Source organism: Entelurus aequoreus, linkage group LG22, assembly GCF_033978785.1.
Source record: "Entelurus aequoreus isolate RoL-2023_Sb linkage group LG22, RoL_Eaeq_v1.1, whole genome shotgun sequence".
NCBI lineage: Eukaryota > Metazoa > Chordata > Actinopteri > Syngnathiformes > Syngnathidae > Entelurus > Entelurus aequoreus.
This window is the reverse complement of record NC_084752.1, coordinates 5,332,944-5,353,562: the sequence shown is the minus strand read 5'-3', so window position 1 is coordinate 5,353,562 and position 20,619 is coordinate 5,332,944. Positions and strand designations below refer to the sequence as shown.

Here is a 20,619-nt window from a genome sequence, read left to right as displayed (position 1 = left end):
TCAACTATACTAAGTATTTCAATGCTTGGAATCTGCGCTTTTGCATGATATACTACCGTAATTTCCGGGCTATAAGCCGCACCTGACTATAAGCCGCACCAGCTAAATTTAGGGGAAAATACAGATTGCTCCATATATAAGCCGCACCCGACTATAAGCCGCAGGGTTTTGATGTGTAATTAGCGTAGTATATAGGGGTTCCTGCTACCACGGAGGGGATTGTCGGGACAGAGATGACTGTTTGGGAACGCAAAGCGTCCCATTTATTAACAATAAATCTTTCAATCATTCAATCAAACTTTCACATCTTTGACATGGCGAACAGCATTCGTGCAGAGTACAAATAATACAACGCTGCAAAGTAATACAAAGTGCTCGCCTGTACGTTATCAAAATAACCAGCCTACTACCGGTATATGAAAAGTCAGTCTTTAATCATTGTGTCATCGTCTTCCTCCTGCGTACTAAAACCACCGAAATCCTCTTCGTCGGTGTCGGAGAAGAACAGGCCGCAAATAAGCCGCACCCTTGTATAAGCCGCAGGGACCAGAACGAGGGGAAAAAGTAGCGGCTTATAGTCCGGAAATTACGGTAGTTACTATGGTAATAGAATTAGTTACTATGGTCATCTAATTAGTTGAAATGCGGGTGTCAGGGACAGACACGGAAGGAGATTTTTACAACAAAGTTCTAAAGCTTAGTGATACATCACTTATATCAGATTGTAGGTGGGTTTTTTTCTTTTACCCTTCACGTTTAGATTTTTGATGCATTTCGCTTGATTGTAAAATATGTGGATGGAGAGGGGGTGTGACGTTCATATGTTGTCAATATTCAGTGTTTTATCCTTAATAGTTAATATTCTAAATCCCACCTTCTTTATTTTCATGTACATTCTGGGTGTCTCATTCAGTAAAAAAATGTTAAATGCCGTTCTGTTTTTTAAGGCGGTCTGTCATAACGTTTAAGCATTCAGACATTATTGTTAAGTTTTGTTTTAGTGTTCCTAAAATTCTGATATACCGGCCCCCAGACACATTTTTTCTCTAAATTTGGCCCCCCGAGTCAAAATAATTGCCCAGGCCTGCACTAAATGGTCCCTAGTGTGTGAATGTGAGTGTGAATGTTGTCTGTCTGTCTGTGTTGGCCCTGTGATGAGGTGGCGACTTGTCCAGGGTGTACCCCGCCTTCCACCCGAATGCAGCTGGGATAGGCTCCAGCACCCCACGCCACCCCAAAAGGGACAAGCGGTAGAAAATGGATGGAAATAATGCTCTGTACCAAACTGAGCCCATCTGATTATCTTCAGGTGAAACAAAAACAGCTGACACTGCATGGTTGAAACACTCATTCTTTTATTATTAATAATAATGTCCATAAATCACATCTCTCAATGCATTCCTTTTGAAAATAATGATGTCATCTTACAAGATTGTGGCACGTGTTTCCGCCCCTGCTCAGTGTGCTTAATGTGAAAAACCGCCGTGTGTCCGTCAGCCAGTAAGACGGACGCGTCCGTTCTCACCTCGACATCACTTCCACGGACGCGGCGTGCTTACCGACAGCTCGTCATGCATGCACAGCTGTCATGTCAGTCTTTGTGTGGGAAGGAGCTGTGGTGCATGTTTGGGAAGCATTGTGTTGTCATGGTGATCATCCCGCATTCAAGCCAAAGTGATCCGCAAGGTTTTCATGGCTGCATCATGTTTACAGTGTCCTCTTGTGATTGAAATGATTAAGCAACGTCTTCTTTCACCAATCAGGTCAAAGTCCTAAAGTAATAAGAGAAAAAGGAGTCTGTTTAGAGCGAACCGACTCCCAAACCGTAGGGGAATTTCCAAGGGGACGACGCAAGGGTAGGTATTGCACACCGAACTGGACAAATCCTCTTGGACCTGTCTTCTTCTACTTGACGTTTTGCATGTCTGGATCTATTTGCATCTTTTGTTGTTGTTGTTGTTGTTGCCAGGACACTTTTGAAAGCATAGTCTGGGTAACATTATGCACGGTGGCTTCCTTGAGTTGTTGGGCTCACAAAAACATGACAATCTCTTCAAAGGTCACTGGACTAACTTTCCTTTCAACATAACTTTCCTAACAGACAATCCTCCATGTTTTCATTGTTTACTTCTACATACTACACCATTGAAAGTTGGCAGAAGCTCCTCAGCAGAAAACGTGTCTAAAGTGCGGCCCGGGAGCCATTTTCATCCCATACTATTTTATTCTAAGGTTGTCTCAATAATGAGAGGTGACTAGAATTGAAGATGAACTATTTATTCTACAAAAAGTTGTTAGTACAGACATTAGTAATACCAGCCCTGTAGAAAGGAAAAAGCTGTCTAACATATGGAGCCTTTTCTAAAATGATTGCTCTCCTTATATGCTTTTGTCCACACTGCAAAAAGTCAGTGTTCAAAAACAAGGAAAAAAAATACAAAATGAGGGGTATTTTATTTGAACTAAGCAAAATTATCTGCCAATAGAACAAGAAAATTCGGCTTGTCAAGACTTTCCAAAACAAGTAAAATTAGCCAACCTCAATGAACGCAAAAATACCTTAAAATAAGTATATTCTCACTAATAAGTGCACTTTTCTTGGTAGAAAAAAAAGAGACAGTTTTGCTCAATATGTTGAAAAATATTCCAAAATGAAGTAAATGCTAGTGCCATTATCTTGACATGATATGCGCTCGGCATCATGTTTTTTTTTTTCATGCTTGAAGTAAGAAATTATTACCGGTACTTTAAAAAAGTAGTTTTCTACTTGTGAGTGTTGATGACACAGCTTTGCAACAGTTGATATTCTAGTTTCAAGCATGTTTTACTCAATATAGCTCATCAAATCTCAGCAACAAGCTGTAATATCTTACTGACATCATTTAGGACCAAAACACTTAAAACAAGTAAAACACTCTAACATAAAATCTGCTCAGTGAGAAAAATTATCTTATCAGACAGAAAATAAGCAAATATCACCCTTATTTGAGATATTCAATCTTACTTAGATTTCAGTTTTTGCAGTGCATCTTGTTGCTTTGGCGGAGATCGAAACTGAAAGTTAACTTGGCCTATGTGTGGAGAACTACAGGTGGTAATCATTGGTCACCTCATGATTCGATTCAATTATTGATGCATCTTAAATGTACACACAGAACAGGCCAAAAGTTTGGACACACCTTCTCATTCACAACCACCACTGATGGTCCCAACCCCATTGATAAAGCAAGAAATTCCACTAATCAACCCTGATAAAGCACACCTGTGAAGTAAAACCATTTCAGGTGAAGTTCTTGAAGCTCATGGAGAGAATGCCAAGAGAGTGCAAAGCAGTCATCAGAGCAAAAATGGTTTTTTTGAAGAAATATAAATCATGTTTTCAGTTATTTCACCTTTTTTTGTTAAGTACTTAACTCCACATGTGTTCATTCATAGTTTTGATGTGACAATCTACAATGTAAATAGTCATGAAAATAAAGAAAACACATTGAATGAGAAGGTGTGTTCAAACTTTTGGCCTGTACTGTACATTGATGCAGTTTTACATGTCTTCATTTCACTAAATAAGTATTTATCACTTGCAACTTTTAAAAACAGCGCATTTTTCAAGACATTTCCCTTACATTTATTAAATTCATGGAAATGTGTGCAAAACTGGAACATAATTGCCATATAAAAAAGGAGCTGGTCTGATCTCTCTGAGGTGGTTCACTGCAGTCAGCCAAATTTGAGAACTGTCTGCATTACTCTATTTACAATAAATATATCGATTATTGACTTTTATTAATCAATTTTATAATTGTCCGTGTCCGAATTGCAATGCATCTAAAAATGTATTATTTCTCCCACCTCTATTGAGCGCACACACATTCTTGTCCACTTTCACTCTCCACACTTGGTACATCCTAACACCATTACAATTAGAGAGAAAAATATGTTTTTGCGTATAGATAAGAAACTGGGTGAAATTATTGTTTTTATCTTCTTCGAGCAAAGCCAAGGCCAAAGCTTGTAACCTCTAAGGCAGGGGTCACCAACACGGTGCCCGCGGGCACCAGGTAGCCCGTAAGGACCAGATGAGTAGCCCGCTGGCCTGTTCTAAAAATAGCTCAAATAGCAGCACTTACCAGTGAGCTGCCTCTATTTTTTAAATTTTATTTATTTACTAGCAAGCTGGTCTCGCTTTGCCCGACATTTTTAATTCTAAGAGAGACAAAACTCAAATAGAATTTGAAAATCCATGAAAATATTTGAAAGACTAGGTCTTCACTTGTTTAAATAAAAAATTATTTTTTTTTACTTTGCTTCTTATAACTTTCAGAAAGACAATTTTAGAGAAAAAAATACAACCTTAAAAATTATTTTAGGATTTTTAAACACATATACCTTTTTACCTTTTAAATTCCTTCCTCTTATTTCCTGACAATTTAAATCAATGTTCAAGTAATTTATTTTAATTATTATTGTAAAGAATAATAAATACATTTTAATTTAATTCTTCATTTTAGCTTCTGTTTTTTCGACGAAGAATATTTGTGAAATATTTCTTCAAACTTATCATGATTAAAATTCAAAAAAAATATTCTGGCAAATCTAGAAAATCTGTAGAATCAAATTTAAATCTTATTTCAAAGTCTTTTGAATTTCTTTTAAAATTTTTGTTCTGGAAAATCTAGAAGAAATAATGATTTGTCTTTGTTAGAAATATAGCTTGGTCCAATTTGTTATATATTCTAACAAAGTGTAGATTTGATTTTAACCTATTTAAAACATGTCATCAAAATTCTAAAATTAATCTTAATCAGGAAAAATTACTAATGATGTTCCATAAATTCTTTTTTAAATTTTTTCAAAAAGATTTGAATTAGCTAGTTTTTCTCTTCTTTTTTTCGGTTGAATTTTGAATTTTAAAGAGTCGAAATTGAAGATAAACTATGTTTCAAAATGTAATTGTCATTTTTTTCGTGTTTTCTCCTCTTTTAAACTGTTCAATTAAGTGTAAATATCATTAATTATTAATAATAACATAGAGTTAAAGGTAAATTGAGCAAATTGGCTATTTCTGGCAATTTATTTAAGTGTGTATCAAACTGGTAGCCCTTCGCATTAATCAGTATCCAAGAAGTAGCTCTTGGTTTCAAAAAGGTTGGTGACCCCCGCTCTAAGGCGTTCCATTTTGCTCAGAGAGGAGCAAATATTCCCTGTACAATATATTCATTGTTCAGAGTATTGCCTTAATGCACCGCCACAGCAAAATCATAGCTGCCACAGCCTGAAAATCAGTTATTTTTACATGAAAACAAATTAATGTATTGTAGCCTCCCTAAGAAGTCACACAAAGTATGACGCTATTTTTAACTTTAGTTGCTAATCCTATAACAACCAGCCCAATTCAAACAGGTTTTATTTACCTTTTGTGCACATGCTTATGTCTTCGTGCTTCCCCGGACACACAACACTTTCTCATTCTATGCCAATCCCCTTTTAGGCACGGACGGTGTGTTTGTAAAACGTGGGAAAAATTAACATCAAATCAAACAACAATTGAAAATAGAGCACAATGATATACAATGAAGATATATGGTAATACTAATTAATAATACAGATTTGTTTTTAAATGTATTCATAATTTTTTTTTAGCTTTCTTAAGGAAAATCAAATCATAGCAAATTACTGGTATGCAAAATATTTGTAAACATGGGAAAAATGAACATCAAATCAAACAATTGAAAATAGAGCAAAATGATATAATATAAAGATATATGGTAATACTAATTAATAACACAGATTTGTGTTTAAATGTATTCATACTTTTTTTTTTTTAGCTTTTTTAAGGAAATCATATCATTATAGCAAATTACCAGTATGCAAAATATTTGTAAACATGGGAAAAATGAACATCAAATCAAACAATTGAAAATAGAGCAAAATGATATAATATAAAGATATATGGTAATACTAATTAATAACACAGATTTGTGTTTAAATGTATTCATACATTTTTTTTTAGCTTTTTTAAGGAAATCATATCATTATAGCAAATTACCGGTATGCAAAATATTTGAAGTCATGGTGTATTTTGGCAATCTGTGGGAAACCCCGTCAGATTTTGCAGTAATTTGCTTGGTCGCTGGGATTACAAAGCCATGATGTGGATGGTGTGACCTACATTCGATTTATTTTTACCATATTTAAATCAAAGTGACTTTTGAAAATGTATGTTGTTTTTGAATATTGTTTATTTGTATATTTTAGAATTGGCTGCAGGCCAGTAGAACAAAAAACTGCAAATGGCCCCATGGCTCGCACTTTTGGACACAGCTGCCTATTGTCACTCGAAGCCAGCACTGAAAAAGGCCTAAAAACAGTTACTAGTAATATTTTTATTATCATACATTTAACTAAAGCTTCTATTTTTCTGTGCATTTACCAAAAATGCCTTTTTCAGGACATAGGTTGTGTATCACGTTATCACTGTGTTCCTTTCTTTCTTCAGGAAGACCAGCTCCATTGGAGATTAAACCACTGCCAGAATGGGAGGAGCCATGCACGCCGGTCCGCTCCCCCGTCACTCGGTCCTTCGCTCGGGAGTAAGTCATGTTAATAATGTTCGACCTTTTTAAAATTAAGAAAAATATATATATCCTTAGTGACAACAACCAAGGGTGTGTTCACATGTGTTGGACAACTTGTTATCTCAATGCCTTAAGCTTCACTACCAAGCTAGTAGTCATGACTACAGTATTGATGACTATCAAACTTTACTGTATATCTCCAACGAGTGGCCTCCTGTCTGATATGTGCCTCAATAGTCACTGCATTTATAATTGTCATAAATTATTTCATCTTTTCAATAATAGGGCTGTCTTTCATTTAGGATTTTCATAGTCCAATCTGATTCGTTAGATTTTGCCCACAGTCTCCCATCAGTCAAATACACTGCGATAAAAAAAAAAAAGATAAATAAACAGATGATATGTAGTAATTAGGGATGTAACGGTACACAAAAATTTCGGTTCGGTACGTACCTCGGTTTAGAGGTCACGGTTCGGTTCATTTTCGGTACAGTAAGAAAACAACAAAATATACATTTTTGGGTTATTTATTTACCAAATTTGCAAAATCTTCCCCCAAAATTATTTTTCTTAGTGGAATATTTGATGTGAAGTAATCGGAACCTTGGATAGGTCAATAATTCATAGTAACATTGATTTTGATTCAATATTATGTTTTGAGCAATGACAGTTTCAAAGAAAAAAAAAAACAGCTTTGTTTTATTAGTCAACATTGCAACTTTTTCTAAATTACATTTAACCTTTAAGCTTTTTTATTCACTTTTGTTATGTTTTTGTTTATTTTAATAGTGTTTTTAGAATGTGCCGTGGGCCTTTAAAACATTAGCTGTGGGCCGCAAATGGCCTCCGGGGCACACTTTTGACACCCCTGCTATAGATAATAAAAAATTAAATCTGATAAATCTATGGATAAAAAGCAGAGCCTGGCGACGCATGCGCGTTTATCATAACTCTCTCTCTCTCTCTGTCTCTGCCCCTCCCTCACCAATGCTGCTGCGCGCACAATTTGTTTTGTTTTTAACCCCTTCTTAACCCTGAACGTACATTGAAAATACACGCAACCATAACTCCAAATGCTGGACATTTGAGGCATTTAAGAAACTCCGCCCTGACAGCTGCGCAAAAGAGGACATGTCCGGTGAAAAGAGGACGTATGGTCAGTCTATCCTAGCCCGTTAGCTGCTAGCATGCCGTGTGTTGTGCCTCGGTGTGCATTGTTTACACAACGTGCGTTACGTTACTTAATATGTCCGTGTGGAAACTCGTTCGGTACACCTCCGAACCGAACCGGAACCTCCGTACCGAAACGGTTTAATACAAATACACGTACCGTTACACCCCTAGTAGTAATATATACTGGCTGGTCATCCCCCACTCTCTGCCGTGACTATAAATAGTATATTTTGTCTATAAAATTGTGATAAGTACACCTCTGCATGACATTGTATCCATATTAAATAAACTCCATAAATATTTCAGATTGATCAGCAACATTAACTCAGGAACACAATATAAAAAACACTTTAACTGACAAAACAAAAATAGATTAAAAAAAATTGTGCAGATTTTTTACAAGTAAAAATGAGGATGAATCGCTCCAATAAGCACGTTTTTAAAGTGCACGGCTTTTCAAAGCAGGGTTTGAAGCGTGAATACCGTATGTTTCGGACTATAAATAGCTCCGGAGTATAAGTCGCACCGGCCGAAAATGCATAATAAAGAAGGAAAAAAACATATATAAGTCGCACTGGAGTATAAGTCGCATTTTTTGGGGAAATGTATTTGATAAAAGCCAACACCAAGAATAGACATTTGAAAGGCAATTTAAAATAAATAAAGAATAGTGAACAACAGGCTGAATAAGAGTACGTTATATGAGGCATAAATAACCAACTGAGAAGGTGCCTGGTATGTTAACGTAACATATTATGGTAAGAGTCATTCAAATAACTATAACATATAGAACATGCTATACGTTTACCAAACAATCTGTCACTCCTAATCGCTAAATCCCATGAAATCTTATACGTCTAGTCTCTTACGTGAATGAGCTAAATAATATTATTTGATATTTTACGCTAATGTGTTAATAATTTCACACATAAGTCGCTCCTGAGTATAAGTCGCACCCCCGGCCAAACTATGAAAAAAACTGCGACTTATAGTCCGAAAAATACGGTATATATTTTTTTTTACAGAACCACCCTGCCCCTATTAAGTGCCTTATACAGTCTGCAGTGAAATGACTAATGCCCCTGGTCACTATTTGAGGCAATACGGTATTTTTCCATGACATTGTTTTTTTTTTCACAGTTTAATCGAACAAAATCACGATATTAATTGGCACTTACACGGCTTGTAAAATTCTACTTAACACTTTCACAAACACTCATCCATGTCGGGAAGTGTTTTGTCCAGTGTGAACACACCCTTGTAAGAGGACACTAGTGTAGGCACTAACCCCTCCATGCATTAATGTAGTTGACTTTGTGACCACATCTCAACAGCGATGTTTGGGATCTCCCCCCATCGCTTACATAACACTCCACGCTTGTTCCCGGCTCAGCTTACCCGGGTTGAGGTGCATCTTATTTCTGTACGGGGTTGTTGCAGGGACTCTTGTGGTCGCCGTGGTTTGATGTCTTGTCTGTGTTATGTTATATGCCCAGCAGAGGAGTGTTTTCTTGGCCGTGTGTGTAAACATTGTGAATGCTGCTCAGTCTCTCTAGGTTCCCCATGCCCGCCAGACCCCCGTCAGTGCATAGCACCGCCTCCAGCACTGACTCCGAGGACAGTGATGAGAATTATGTAGCCATGCTCTCTAATATGAAGAACCAGTCAGATGAACCAGTATGTAACACACAACTATCCTCTGACCTAAGACCATTTATTTAATGTCATTTACTTGTCAACTGTTGTCAAACTGTGTGGTTTATTTATTTTAAATATAAATATATATAAATTAAATATATTCAGATTTAGATTTTGTATTATTTTTGTTTTAGGAAATATTTTAATTGGATATATTAGTAATAAATTAAAAGGTTTCAAATATTCATTTGAATGTTAAATATATAACACTAATAACAGAAATACTAAAATATAGATCACAAAAATATATTTACAAATATTCACAGAAAATATTAACTATATATACACAAATAAACTTTTTTGATAAACTTATTTTTGCTCAAAAAGGTTCATTATGTCTTCTTATACATATACTTTTTCAAATTTTCTTGTAATCAGACCATATTTTTGGTATATTAGATCAGTGTTTTTCAACAATTATGTAATTTCACCTATTTGGGTTAAAAACATTTTTCGCAAACCAGTAATTATAGTCTGCAAATGATGTGTTGTTGTTGAGTGTCGGTGCTGTCTAGAGCTCGGCAGAGTAACCGTGTAATACTCTTCCATATCAGTAGGTGGCAGCCGGTAGCTAATTGCTTTGTAAATGTCAGAAACAGCGTGCAGGTAAAAAGGTGTCTTATGCGTAAACCAAAAATAAATAAAAGGTGAGTGCCCTTAAGAAAAGGCATTGAAGCTTAGGGAAGGCTATGCAGAACGAAACTAAAACTGAACTGGCTACAAAGTAAACAAAAACAGAATGCTGGACGACAGCAAAGACTTACTGTGGAGCAAAGACAGCGTCCACAATGTACATCCGAACATGACATGACAATCAACAATGTCCCCCGCAAAGAAGGATAAAAACAACTGAAATATTCTTGATTGCTAAAACAAAGTAGATGTGGGAAATATCGCTCAAAGGAAGACATGAAACTGCTACCGGAAAATACCAAAAAAAGAGAAAAAGCCACCAAGGAGCGCAAGACAAGAACTAAAACACTACACACAGGAAAACAGCAAAAAAATGGTGTCATGTGATATGTGGTGACAGTACACCTACTTTGAGACAAGAGCTTAATTGATGCATGCTTGGTTATGCTTTAAAGTCATATCCAACAATTGCGACAACGACTTTTTACTGTCAACTGAGTTTCGTTTTTTGATGATCTCTGCTGGTGGTGTGCCTCCGCATTTTTTCAACGCAAAAAATGTGCCTTGGCTCAAAAAAGGTTGAAAAACATTGTATTAGATGGTAAACATTCCATCTAATATACCGAAAATATGGTCTTGATTACAAGAAAATTTGAAAAACTATTATTTTCATTGTATTTAGTATAATATATTTTTCAAATATTAAATAATTACAGGTGTCAAATGAGTCACAGGACATAACTTCCCAGGATAAAATAACATACAAACAGCAGTATGTTCACTGCAATAGTAATCACAAATCCACAACTCTTCTACTCCTTGCTCATCTCCCCAAACCCAACCAAGCTGCAGATGGACTCCTCCATTTTGTTTTTTTGTTCTCCTTCCTTTGCCATTTGCTCTTCCTGCTGTTCTGCAATCCTTTCTTCTCCGTTTTTGGGTTTTCTACTGTTTCCAGGTTTTTGTGTTCCGATAGGAGGAAAGGGGCTTCCAAGCTTACTCAAATCCTATCATGTATTGGGAGTACGTATTGTGCAGCAGCTTGAGAAAACGAGGACAAACGTCGTATAAAGGTGTAGTAGGAGGGACCCCCCACGGTGTTACATTCTCTTAGTGGAGAATTTTGAAAAGTGCAGACCTGAACTAAAGTGAAAGTAGTAAAAAGGCACAAAAATGATGGCAATATATCAATACAGAGGAGCCAGTTTATGCTGGCGTCGACATAACCGGAAACCAGTCATTGCTTGCACATGGACTTGTAAAAGACAATAAGCGATAATAAAGGATTAAAAAAAATACGTATACAGTACAGGTCAAAAGTTTGGACACACCTTCTTATTCAATGCATTTTCTTTATTTACATGACTATTTACATTGTAGATTGTCACATCAAAACTATGAATGAACACATGTGGAGTTATGTACTTAACCTCTTAACGCCCAAGCTGTTTGTTTACATGCTTTTTTTAATTTCTCTTTGCTATTTGGGCTTTTTGGACCCTAATTAGAATAAAAACTAAGAATAATCTTTTGATATGATGTACTTAGTCCATAAGTAACAAACGTGTACTTCATGTTTATCCATCCATCCATCCATTTTCTACCGCTTGTCCCTTTTCGGGGTCGCGGGGGTGTCACTATCTAGTGACATGCTAATTCTTATTTTTACACTTTTTTTTTTTTCCAAATTCCATTGTATGTTATACTCTTCTGACACCACCAGATGGCAGTACAAGTGTCCACATAAGCGGCCATAAGACCCCAATTCAGTAGTGCACACAATTTTGGAAATAAGAGCTGAAAGGTGCTGTCCACGCATGTGGCCAATAAGCCTTAAACAAGAAAAGGTGAAATAACTGAAAATATTTTATATTCTAATTTCTTCAAAATAGCCACCCTGTGCTCTGATTACAGCTTTGCACACTCTTGGCATTCTCTCCATGAGCTTCAAGCACTCCTGTGAAGTGAAAACCATTTCAGGTGACTACCTCTTGAAGCTCATGGAGAGAATGCCAAGAGTGTGCAAATTAGTAATCAGAGCAAAGGGTGGCTATTTTGAAGAAACTAGAATACAAAACATGTTTTCAGTTATTTCACCTTTTTTTGTTAAGTACATAACTCCACATGTGTTCATTCATAGTTTTGATGTGACAATCTACAATGTAAATAGTCATGAAAATAAAGAGAACACATTGAATGAGAAGGTGTGTCCAAACTTTTGGCCTGTACTGTATATATTTCGACATGGTTTTCCTCCATTTGTGCATATTTGTATTTAGATTCCTCTGTTGTCATATATTTCATACTCTGATCCAACAGAGCTGCGACCGGTAGTTTCGTTGTATGTCTCGACAACAAAAAAATACGAAAATCTTTCTCCCGAGTTTTTACTGCTGTGTAACTAGACAGGAGTTGTGTTGCTACTACTCAAGTACTGAGTAACTGATGAGTAACCTGTTCGTTTAATGACGACGGCAACAAATAATGCACAAAAACATAAAAATTCAGAGCCAGGAATATCTCTTAAGCAACTAAAACAATAATATATATTAAATAATAATACATTAACATAAAAAAATTAAGGCAAATTGAGCCACAATAATTTAACAGCACCATAGGCTCAGTAGGCAGACATTACAAAGGAAAATAACAAGTTAGCCTTTACGCAAACCATAAACTGATAGGTGTGGGCTGCACCTGGGAACACACTGATTGGTGTTTCTATGCATGGGTGTGTGTGTGTGTGTGTGCGACTGTGTGTGTGTGTGTGTGTCTGTGTGTGTGTGTCTATGAGGCTGCAGTGCGTTAATAAATGTCCCCACAAGATGTACATTTGACAGTGATTCATAGCAGGGAAGCTAACATCAGCCTACGGTGACAGCCAAAATATCTACTAATGTTACTTACCGCCATGTGCTTCCTCAAATTTGACGTTGAATTCATGTAAGCTTAAGCTTGTTAATCATGTGACCGCCTGGCTGTGTTTGATTGGTGAAACGGAGTCAAACGTCACCAGTGACTGCATTTGATTGGTGAAACGCAGGCATGCTACTTTGAAGGTCTGTCTGGCAGACCAAAACAAACAAAGCGTGCATTAACAGATCGATAAAAATCAGTAGCGAGTAGCGAGCTGAATGTAGATAAATGGAGCGGAGTAAAAGTAGCGTTTCTTCTCTATAAATATACTCAAGTAAAAGTATGTTGCATTAAAACTACTCTTAGAAGTACAATTTATCCCAAAAGTTACTCAAGTAGATGTAACGGAGTAAATGTAGCGCGTTACTACCCACCTCTGGGAATATGTACTGTACTGCGCAATCTACTAATAAAAGTTTCAATCAATGGAATTGACTGTGTAAAGGATGATGTAAATGCAAGGCAACGTGGTAGAAATGATCTGGCTCACTCCCAAAATCGAATCACTTGTTTGTGATCTCTTTTTGTGACATTTCTTGAAAGTTTCATCCAAAAGCTTCCTGAGTTATGTTGCTCACTAAGTTACCCCGACGACTTGATGAGTTGGTCCGCATTGCAGGCTTGTCAACACTGCATGGTTGTTAGTGTCCATGCATAAATAGCCCAAACATTTGTGTATACTTTGTGTTGTTGAGACTTTTGATGTTGGATTTTGTTCTTCTTCACATTTCGGGCCCTGACTCTGTTTTGGAAGCTCGTTGTCAAATGTTAAAGCCTTTTCTTCAGGGAGCGCCGCACAATTGGACACACTTTCTTGCGTTGATGAGATATTTCATATTTTAACCCCTTTGTGAACTTTTCCAGCACTCGCCACTGACCTCCTTCCTGTGTTTTCACCGCTCAAGTTGCTTTTTTCCCCAAGCCTGAGTTCCTCATTTCCTCTTGCACTTTTGTTCCTGACCGTCTCTCTCCTCTTTCCTTTGCCACCGCTGCTACTACCTATCTTTCCTACTTTGCGTAGAGAGGAGTCCTTCTACTGCACTGTACCCATCACCCCTGTAAAGAGGGAGGTGGAGGAACTTGACACCGTAGAGGAGGTGAGCAGGGTTGCCAGGTGTTAATCTTGCATGGCCCTGCAGTGCTGCGGTTATTATGAATATGATTATTAGTCTGGTTTTAGCTGCACTACACCACTTATTAGCATTTGTCACCATCCTGCTGTAGTTCTAATGACTCCACCTTACATGTAGTGAAACATTAACACCTACCTCTTGGTCCAAATGCATGAGTGTTGTCACAATATCAGACCAATTCCACAAAAGAAACTGCCTTGCAGTCTAATTCGATAAGCCGTCTAAAATGCAAACCTTTTAAAGACAGTTATAGTGGAACCTCTCAGGTGGATAACACATAATGGCTTTTTACCTATAATGGGACATATAATTAATCTGTTCCAGGGTCAAACTGTCAACATCATAAAACTGTTATTGACTGTACAACATTATTATTTGCCATATACGTTTAAAAAAAAGTTAAAACACCACATAATAAAACAAATGATTGTTTTTATAAAATCACATTGATAATGTGCAATGTCAGGGAAATTGGGTAACATGATGCCTTACGCCTTTTTCAACTGTTATGCAAGTAATAAACTAACTGTAGTCAAATAATAAATTAAATAAATATATATTATTCTTATTAATAAATAGAATAATAAATTAAGTAAACTTAATTACATGTATTTTATTTTGTACATTGTTCTAAACTACAATCAAATTAAACTACTCACCCTTTGACAATGCATGGGAAGGTGATTCAACATGATGCATCACACTTTAACTGTTATACAAGTGTAAAAACAAGTTAACCACTGCATTAAATGTATTTATGCTGTACGCTGTATTAAAGGAAATGACTTAATACACTGTATAAAATATATTTATTTAATGTGTATTTAATGTATTTACTTAACACTGTATAAAATGTATGTAATGTGTATTTAATGTATTTACTTATACACTGTATTAAATGTATTAATACACTGTATTAAATGTATTCATACACTGTATTAAATGTATTAATACACTTTATTAAATGTATTAATACACTTTATTAAATGTGTTAATACACTGTATCAATGTATTAATACACGGTATTAAATGTATTAATACACTGTATTAAATGTATTAATACACTGTATTAAATGTATTAATACACGGTATTAAATGTATTAATACACTGTATTAAATGTATTAATACACTGTATTAAATGTATTAATACACTTTATTAAATGTGTTAATACACTGTATCAATGTATTAATACACTGTATTAAATGTATTAATACACTGTATTAAATATATATATATATATATATATATATATATATATATATATATATATATATATATATATATATATATATATATATATTAATACAATGTAGTAACTGTAGTTAATACAATGAATTAAATGTATTTAATACTCTAGATTACATTTATTTAATGCAGCGGGTAACTGTAATAAATTAGGAAAAATGTAAAAATAAAATTGAAATTAATTATTGAAAATAAATCAAATAAAGTATTCAATTTTATTTAATTGAATACATTGTCCAAAACTATGATAACAAAAACAAAAAAAACTACTGACTTTTTGATGATTCCTGGTGTAGTGTTTATGTAGAGGGAAGTGGCTTTCATCCATCTCGCTTAATAACCATTTATTTTTATTTTTATTGTAAAAATGAGTTAAGAGCGGTTGGTAGTAAAGCGTAAAAACAATAGTGTGTGAATCTTTGGACACCTAACGATTTGATTTCGATTCCTGTGGCGATGATTCGATTCAGAATTGATTCTCGATTCAAACCAATTCTCGCAATGTAATATGTGGTGTAATACTTACAACGAAAACTTTTCAAAACAAGTTACAGGTTAGAAAATCCCCATGTGGCCTGAAAACAAATTTTTTAAATGTAGTCTAAAAAAATCCAATCATTTAAGTTTTTCTTTTTCTTTTCTTTTTTTTAATCGATTTTTGAAAATGATAAATCTATAGAATAAGGATGAACAAGAATCGGGATTCGGATGTGAAAGTAAGTTAACCACAATTTTTTCACCAAAATAAAAGTTATGAGTTAGGTGTTTGACTTTAGAGGTTCCACTGTACTGAGTGTAATTTGGCTTGTTGTTATGGTGACAGCACAACTTGACTTGGTTCCAACACTGCAGCAGTCCAGCGCTCCTCTCCTGTCACTGACACCTTGTTTTTGTCTGGCGACTGTAGAACACAAAGCTGGGCGCTCCGATGACCGTGGATGGTGGGAGTAGTCCCATGGTGAAGCCAAAGGGAGACAAACAGGTGGAGTACCTGGATTTGGATCTGGACTCCGGCAAGTCTACTCCACCTCGGAAGGTAGGACCGGACTCTTTTCAGATTGGCACACACCACAACTTTTTCACCTCCGATCCAACCACAGTACCTGAATTAGGCCAAAACAAATCCAATACCATAGCTGTTATATAGGCAGGGCTTCTTCTTGGCGTGTAGTGTTACTATGACAACAAATAGGCTAGGGATGCAGTTATTACGTTGATTGGATAAAAAATTCTGCTGCTTTGATTAAGTCATAAAGTTATAATCCGGGTCGCATTGGAGTGCCCTGAATCTTAAATACAAAAGCAGCGGAATGTTTTTATTTATCTGTTTTTATTAATGTGAAACTTCAATGTAGATCAGGCCTGGGCAATTATTTGGACTCGGGGGCCAAATTTTGACAAAAAAATGTGTCTGGGGGCCGGTATATCACGGTGTATATATATACACTAATACAAAACCTCACAATAATGTCTGATTGAATGCTAAAAACGTTATTACAGATCGCCTTAAACAACGGAATGGAATTTGAAGGATAAAACACTGAATATTGACAACATATGAACGTCACACCCCCTCTTGATTGACATATCTTACAATGAAGCGAAACACAACAAAAATGCAACAAACACAGCAAAATATGAACGTGAAGGGTAAAAAACAACAACACTCTGATACATCTGATATATCACTAAGCTTCAGAAGTTTGTTGTAAAAATCTCCTTCCCTGTCTGTCCCTGACACCCACATTTCAGGCTCTGGAAACACTCTGTGGAAACACTCCCCACCCACACTGCTTGGTGCCTCGTCTGAGCTGCTGTGACTTAGATGACCATAGTAACTAATTAGATGACCATAGTAACTAATTAGATGACCATAGTAACTCATTAGATGACCATAATAACTAGTATATCATGCAAAAGTGCAGATTCCAACCATTGAAAGACTTAGTATAGTTGAAGACTTACGGTCATTAGAAAACATCACTGCACATCATAATGGAAGCTACACTTTCCATCTTAAAGATCTAAATAAATTATTTGGGAATGTCCGGCGGGCCAGATTGAAAAGCTTAACGGGCCGCATGTGGCCCCCGGGCCTTAATTTGCCCAGGTCTGATGTAGATGATCATCATTTATGACAAAAAAGGTTATGAAGCTAAGAAATATTTGTTTATTTCAACTGTTCCCTAAAATCAGCCTCAAGGCTATAGAGCAGACCTGGGCAAATTAAGAGCCGGGGGCCACATGCGGCCCGTTAAGCTTTTCAATCTGGCCCGCCGGATATCCCCAAATAAATATTTTAGATCTTTAAGATGGAAAGTGTAGCTGCCATTATGATGTGCAGTCATGTGTTAAATAAAATCAGTCCCTTGGGCACAAAGCTGAAAATAATACAGCTCTCCAAAAAGTGCACTTCTGCTGCTATTGGAACATACTAACTACACACACTGTGACACTAAGAACACCACAGTCATCAATCAACAATTCTTCTTCCAAAAAATTATTTCGATGGTGGATATACACGACTGGCAGCCATTTTAAGTCCTCAAAACATCCATTGAATCCAATCGTTTTTCAATAAACATCTTAGTATCAAATGTAACCACTTTCCACCTTAATATTGAGTTACATAAACAAGTTAAACAGTTTACTTACAGACTTATCTTTTCCAAAGCTTGTTAGAGCTAACACAACTTGTCTACTTCTCAATTGTCTCATAAACTGAACTGGCGTCGCCCAAACTAATGACGCGTAGTATTTTCATATCGCCACAAGGTGTCAGTAAGAGTCTACAATCAAATGGGCATAATATTGCCGTCCCACAGGGCATTTCCTGTGGGACGGGATTCGTTCCCAGGGATTCGAATAAAGAACCAACTCTTTTTCTTTACTATAGTGGCCTCGATAACGGGAACCGGTTCTCAAAAAGGGATTCGAGTCCATGGAATCGGTTCTTTTCTTGTCGAACAACCGGTTTGGAACATCATCCCTAGTGATAACTCAAGATACAATTATTCTGACCGTGAAGCTCTCTCGTGATTGAAGGCTGTATAAGTCAACTTTGATTCCTTCCTGCCTAGATGAAGAGCAACGGATCCGGCGTGGCGGCGTCGGACGAGCGCGTGGACTACGTGGTCGTGGACCAGCAACGGACGCAAGCCCTCAAGAGCACCCGCGAGGCGTGGAACGACGGCCGCCAATCCACAGAGACGGACACGACCTCCAAAGGAAGCAAGTGACCCTGACCCGGGACACCCCCGCCGAACCTCCGAACCACTTCTGTACTCCAGTCTCCGGCGCTCCGTCGCCACTCCACCCTATTTGTAGTTCGCACTGCTGGCAGGTTTTTTTTATGGAATAAGCAGCAGGTGGACTGGACTTGTTTTTTTCTGTAGGGGGGGGGGGGGTGCTTAAGAGACTTTCATAGGACCACCACCAAGTCGACATTTCCTAAAATAAATCCTTAAACAAGACCACCAACCTTTTACTAGTTAGCACGTGTAGCTTGCAGGCTCACCTTTTCTCATCACCACTTATATCTTGACGACGGCAGAAAGTGATTGTGACTTTTTTTGTTTTTGTCCCCCCCCTCCCTCCCTCAACGTAGAACAAAAAGAAAGACAGAACTTGCAGGTGTTCACAAGTGTTTCAAGTCTGGAGTTCGGGAAAAAAAAAAAGAAAAAAAAAAGTGTTATGTAAATATCAAACCCGGAGTTGGTTCGTACGGATTATTTAGCACGTGGGACTGGAAGGTGTGCGGATTCTGCAGGGTAGAATCCTGCTCCGGTCTCCATCCAGCGCGTTACTGTGAGCTTTCAAGAAGGCTTTTTCTACAAGTTATGCAAAGCTATCAAACTTTAAAGGCAGAATGAGAGAGAGAGAGAGAGAGTGATGAAATCAGGTACTTTTTTTTTCTTCTTTTTTTTTTTTTAAGAATGCTTACTAAGTGTACAACTCACAATCTAATTTATTTCTCAGTCTGGTCAGTTTGTTTCACGACTTCCATCAATTTTTGGGGAGGGGGGGTCTTTGCATCTTTTGCCTTACTAACCTGTGAATTCCCACCCGGAACGTTCCCATATTACATGTACTGTCATCGCTGTATATATTTTTCTTTTGTTTAGTTTATTTTGCCATGGATTTAGATTCAAATGTATCATTTTTTGACAACGTGCCTACTAAAGTCATCTACTTTACACTTTTTTTTTTTTTTTGCAGTTTCTGCAAAAATGGACTATCTTTTTTTTTTTTTTTAATCATGAGAGAAAATGTAAAAGTGGACTAAATAAAATCCCTAAACCTCGGTGTGTGTTTTCCTGTGCAACTTCCATCGTAAATACCACAACCGATATTAACCTAGGTCGGAGTGTAAAAAGTGGTTTTCACTGAGGGCCACATTGCAGTTATGTTTGGCCCCAGAGGGCCGTTTCTAACAGTGAATATTATTACACAATTTTTTAATGCATTTGTTAGTAGATTTTTAAAAAACTAATGTAAAAAAAAAGTATGGTAAATTGCAATAATTTCACCTCAAAATGGATTGTATATTTTATTTATAAATGTATATAATATGCTGTACATATATTATGTAAATTTTACGTATGTATGTTATATTTTATATCGCTATATTTAGTCTATTTATACCTGCATTGTCCTTTCTATCCTTACATTTTCCATCATTGTAACTGAGCTACTGTGTGGAACAATTTCCCTTGTGGATCATTAAAGTTTGTCTAAGTGTATATTACTGTAAATGGAAAAACAATACTGCTGTCTTTATGGTTAAAAAAAAAAAAAGGCAGCTCCGTTGCCAGAATTTTTGTTTTTTTACTGTAAATAAAAAAAACCTGCAATTTTACAGTAAAAATTTGGCACCTGAGCTGCCAGTGTTTTTTTTTTTTTTTTTTAACCGCAAATCAACAAATGTAGATTTTTTTTATGTATTATTGTAAATGCCAAAACGGCACCACAGTTTATTACAGTACAAAAAGTACTGGGTTTTTTTCATTTAGAGAAAACTGCTGTAAAAAGCACAGTAAACTTCACAATTTAACTATGAAGTCTATTGCTGGTTTTACATTGCACAATTTGATGGGTAAATTGCTTTGAAATTATGTATTTCCATTCAAAAAATGGTTTGAGTGTTTGATAACATATTTTTGCATCGCTAGACAATATTTAAGTAAACATCAATTTGACTTGAATCATCATTTTCTCCCAAAATAGAAGGAAATAATACATTTA

General features: G+C 36.3%; 1 protein-coding gene across 6 annotated transcripts in view; it reads left to right on the top strand.

The window, feature by feature from the left end:
- Positions 1-19,678, top strand: part of gab1 (GRB2-associated binding protein 1) — a 133,608-nt gene extending 113,930 nt beyond the window's left edge. For 3 of the 6 annotated variants that reach the window (XM_062032301.1, XM_062032302.1, XM_062032305.1), the window contains exons 9-13: positions 1,764-1,856; positions 6,497-6,590; positions 9,296-9,425; positions 16,283-16,411; positions 18,456-19,678. In XM_062032301.1, coding sequence (XP_061888285.1) covers positions 1,764-1,856; positions 6,497-6,590; positions 9,296-9,425; positions 16,283-16,411; positions 18,456-18,614 — 605 coding nt within the window. In that variant the 3' untranslated portion in view covers positions 18,615-19,678. Of the gene's footprint in view, positions 1-1,763; positions 1,857-6,496; positions 6,591-9,295; positions 9,426-14,016; positions 14,093-16,282; positions 16,412-18,455 lie in introns of all 6 variants that reach the window. The other 3 variants (XM_062032303.1, XR_009823750.1, XM_062032304.1) reach the window with 3 other exon arrangements.
- Positions 19,679-20,619: the final 941 nt, after the last annotated feature.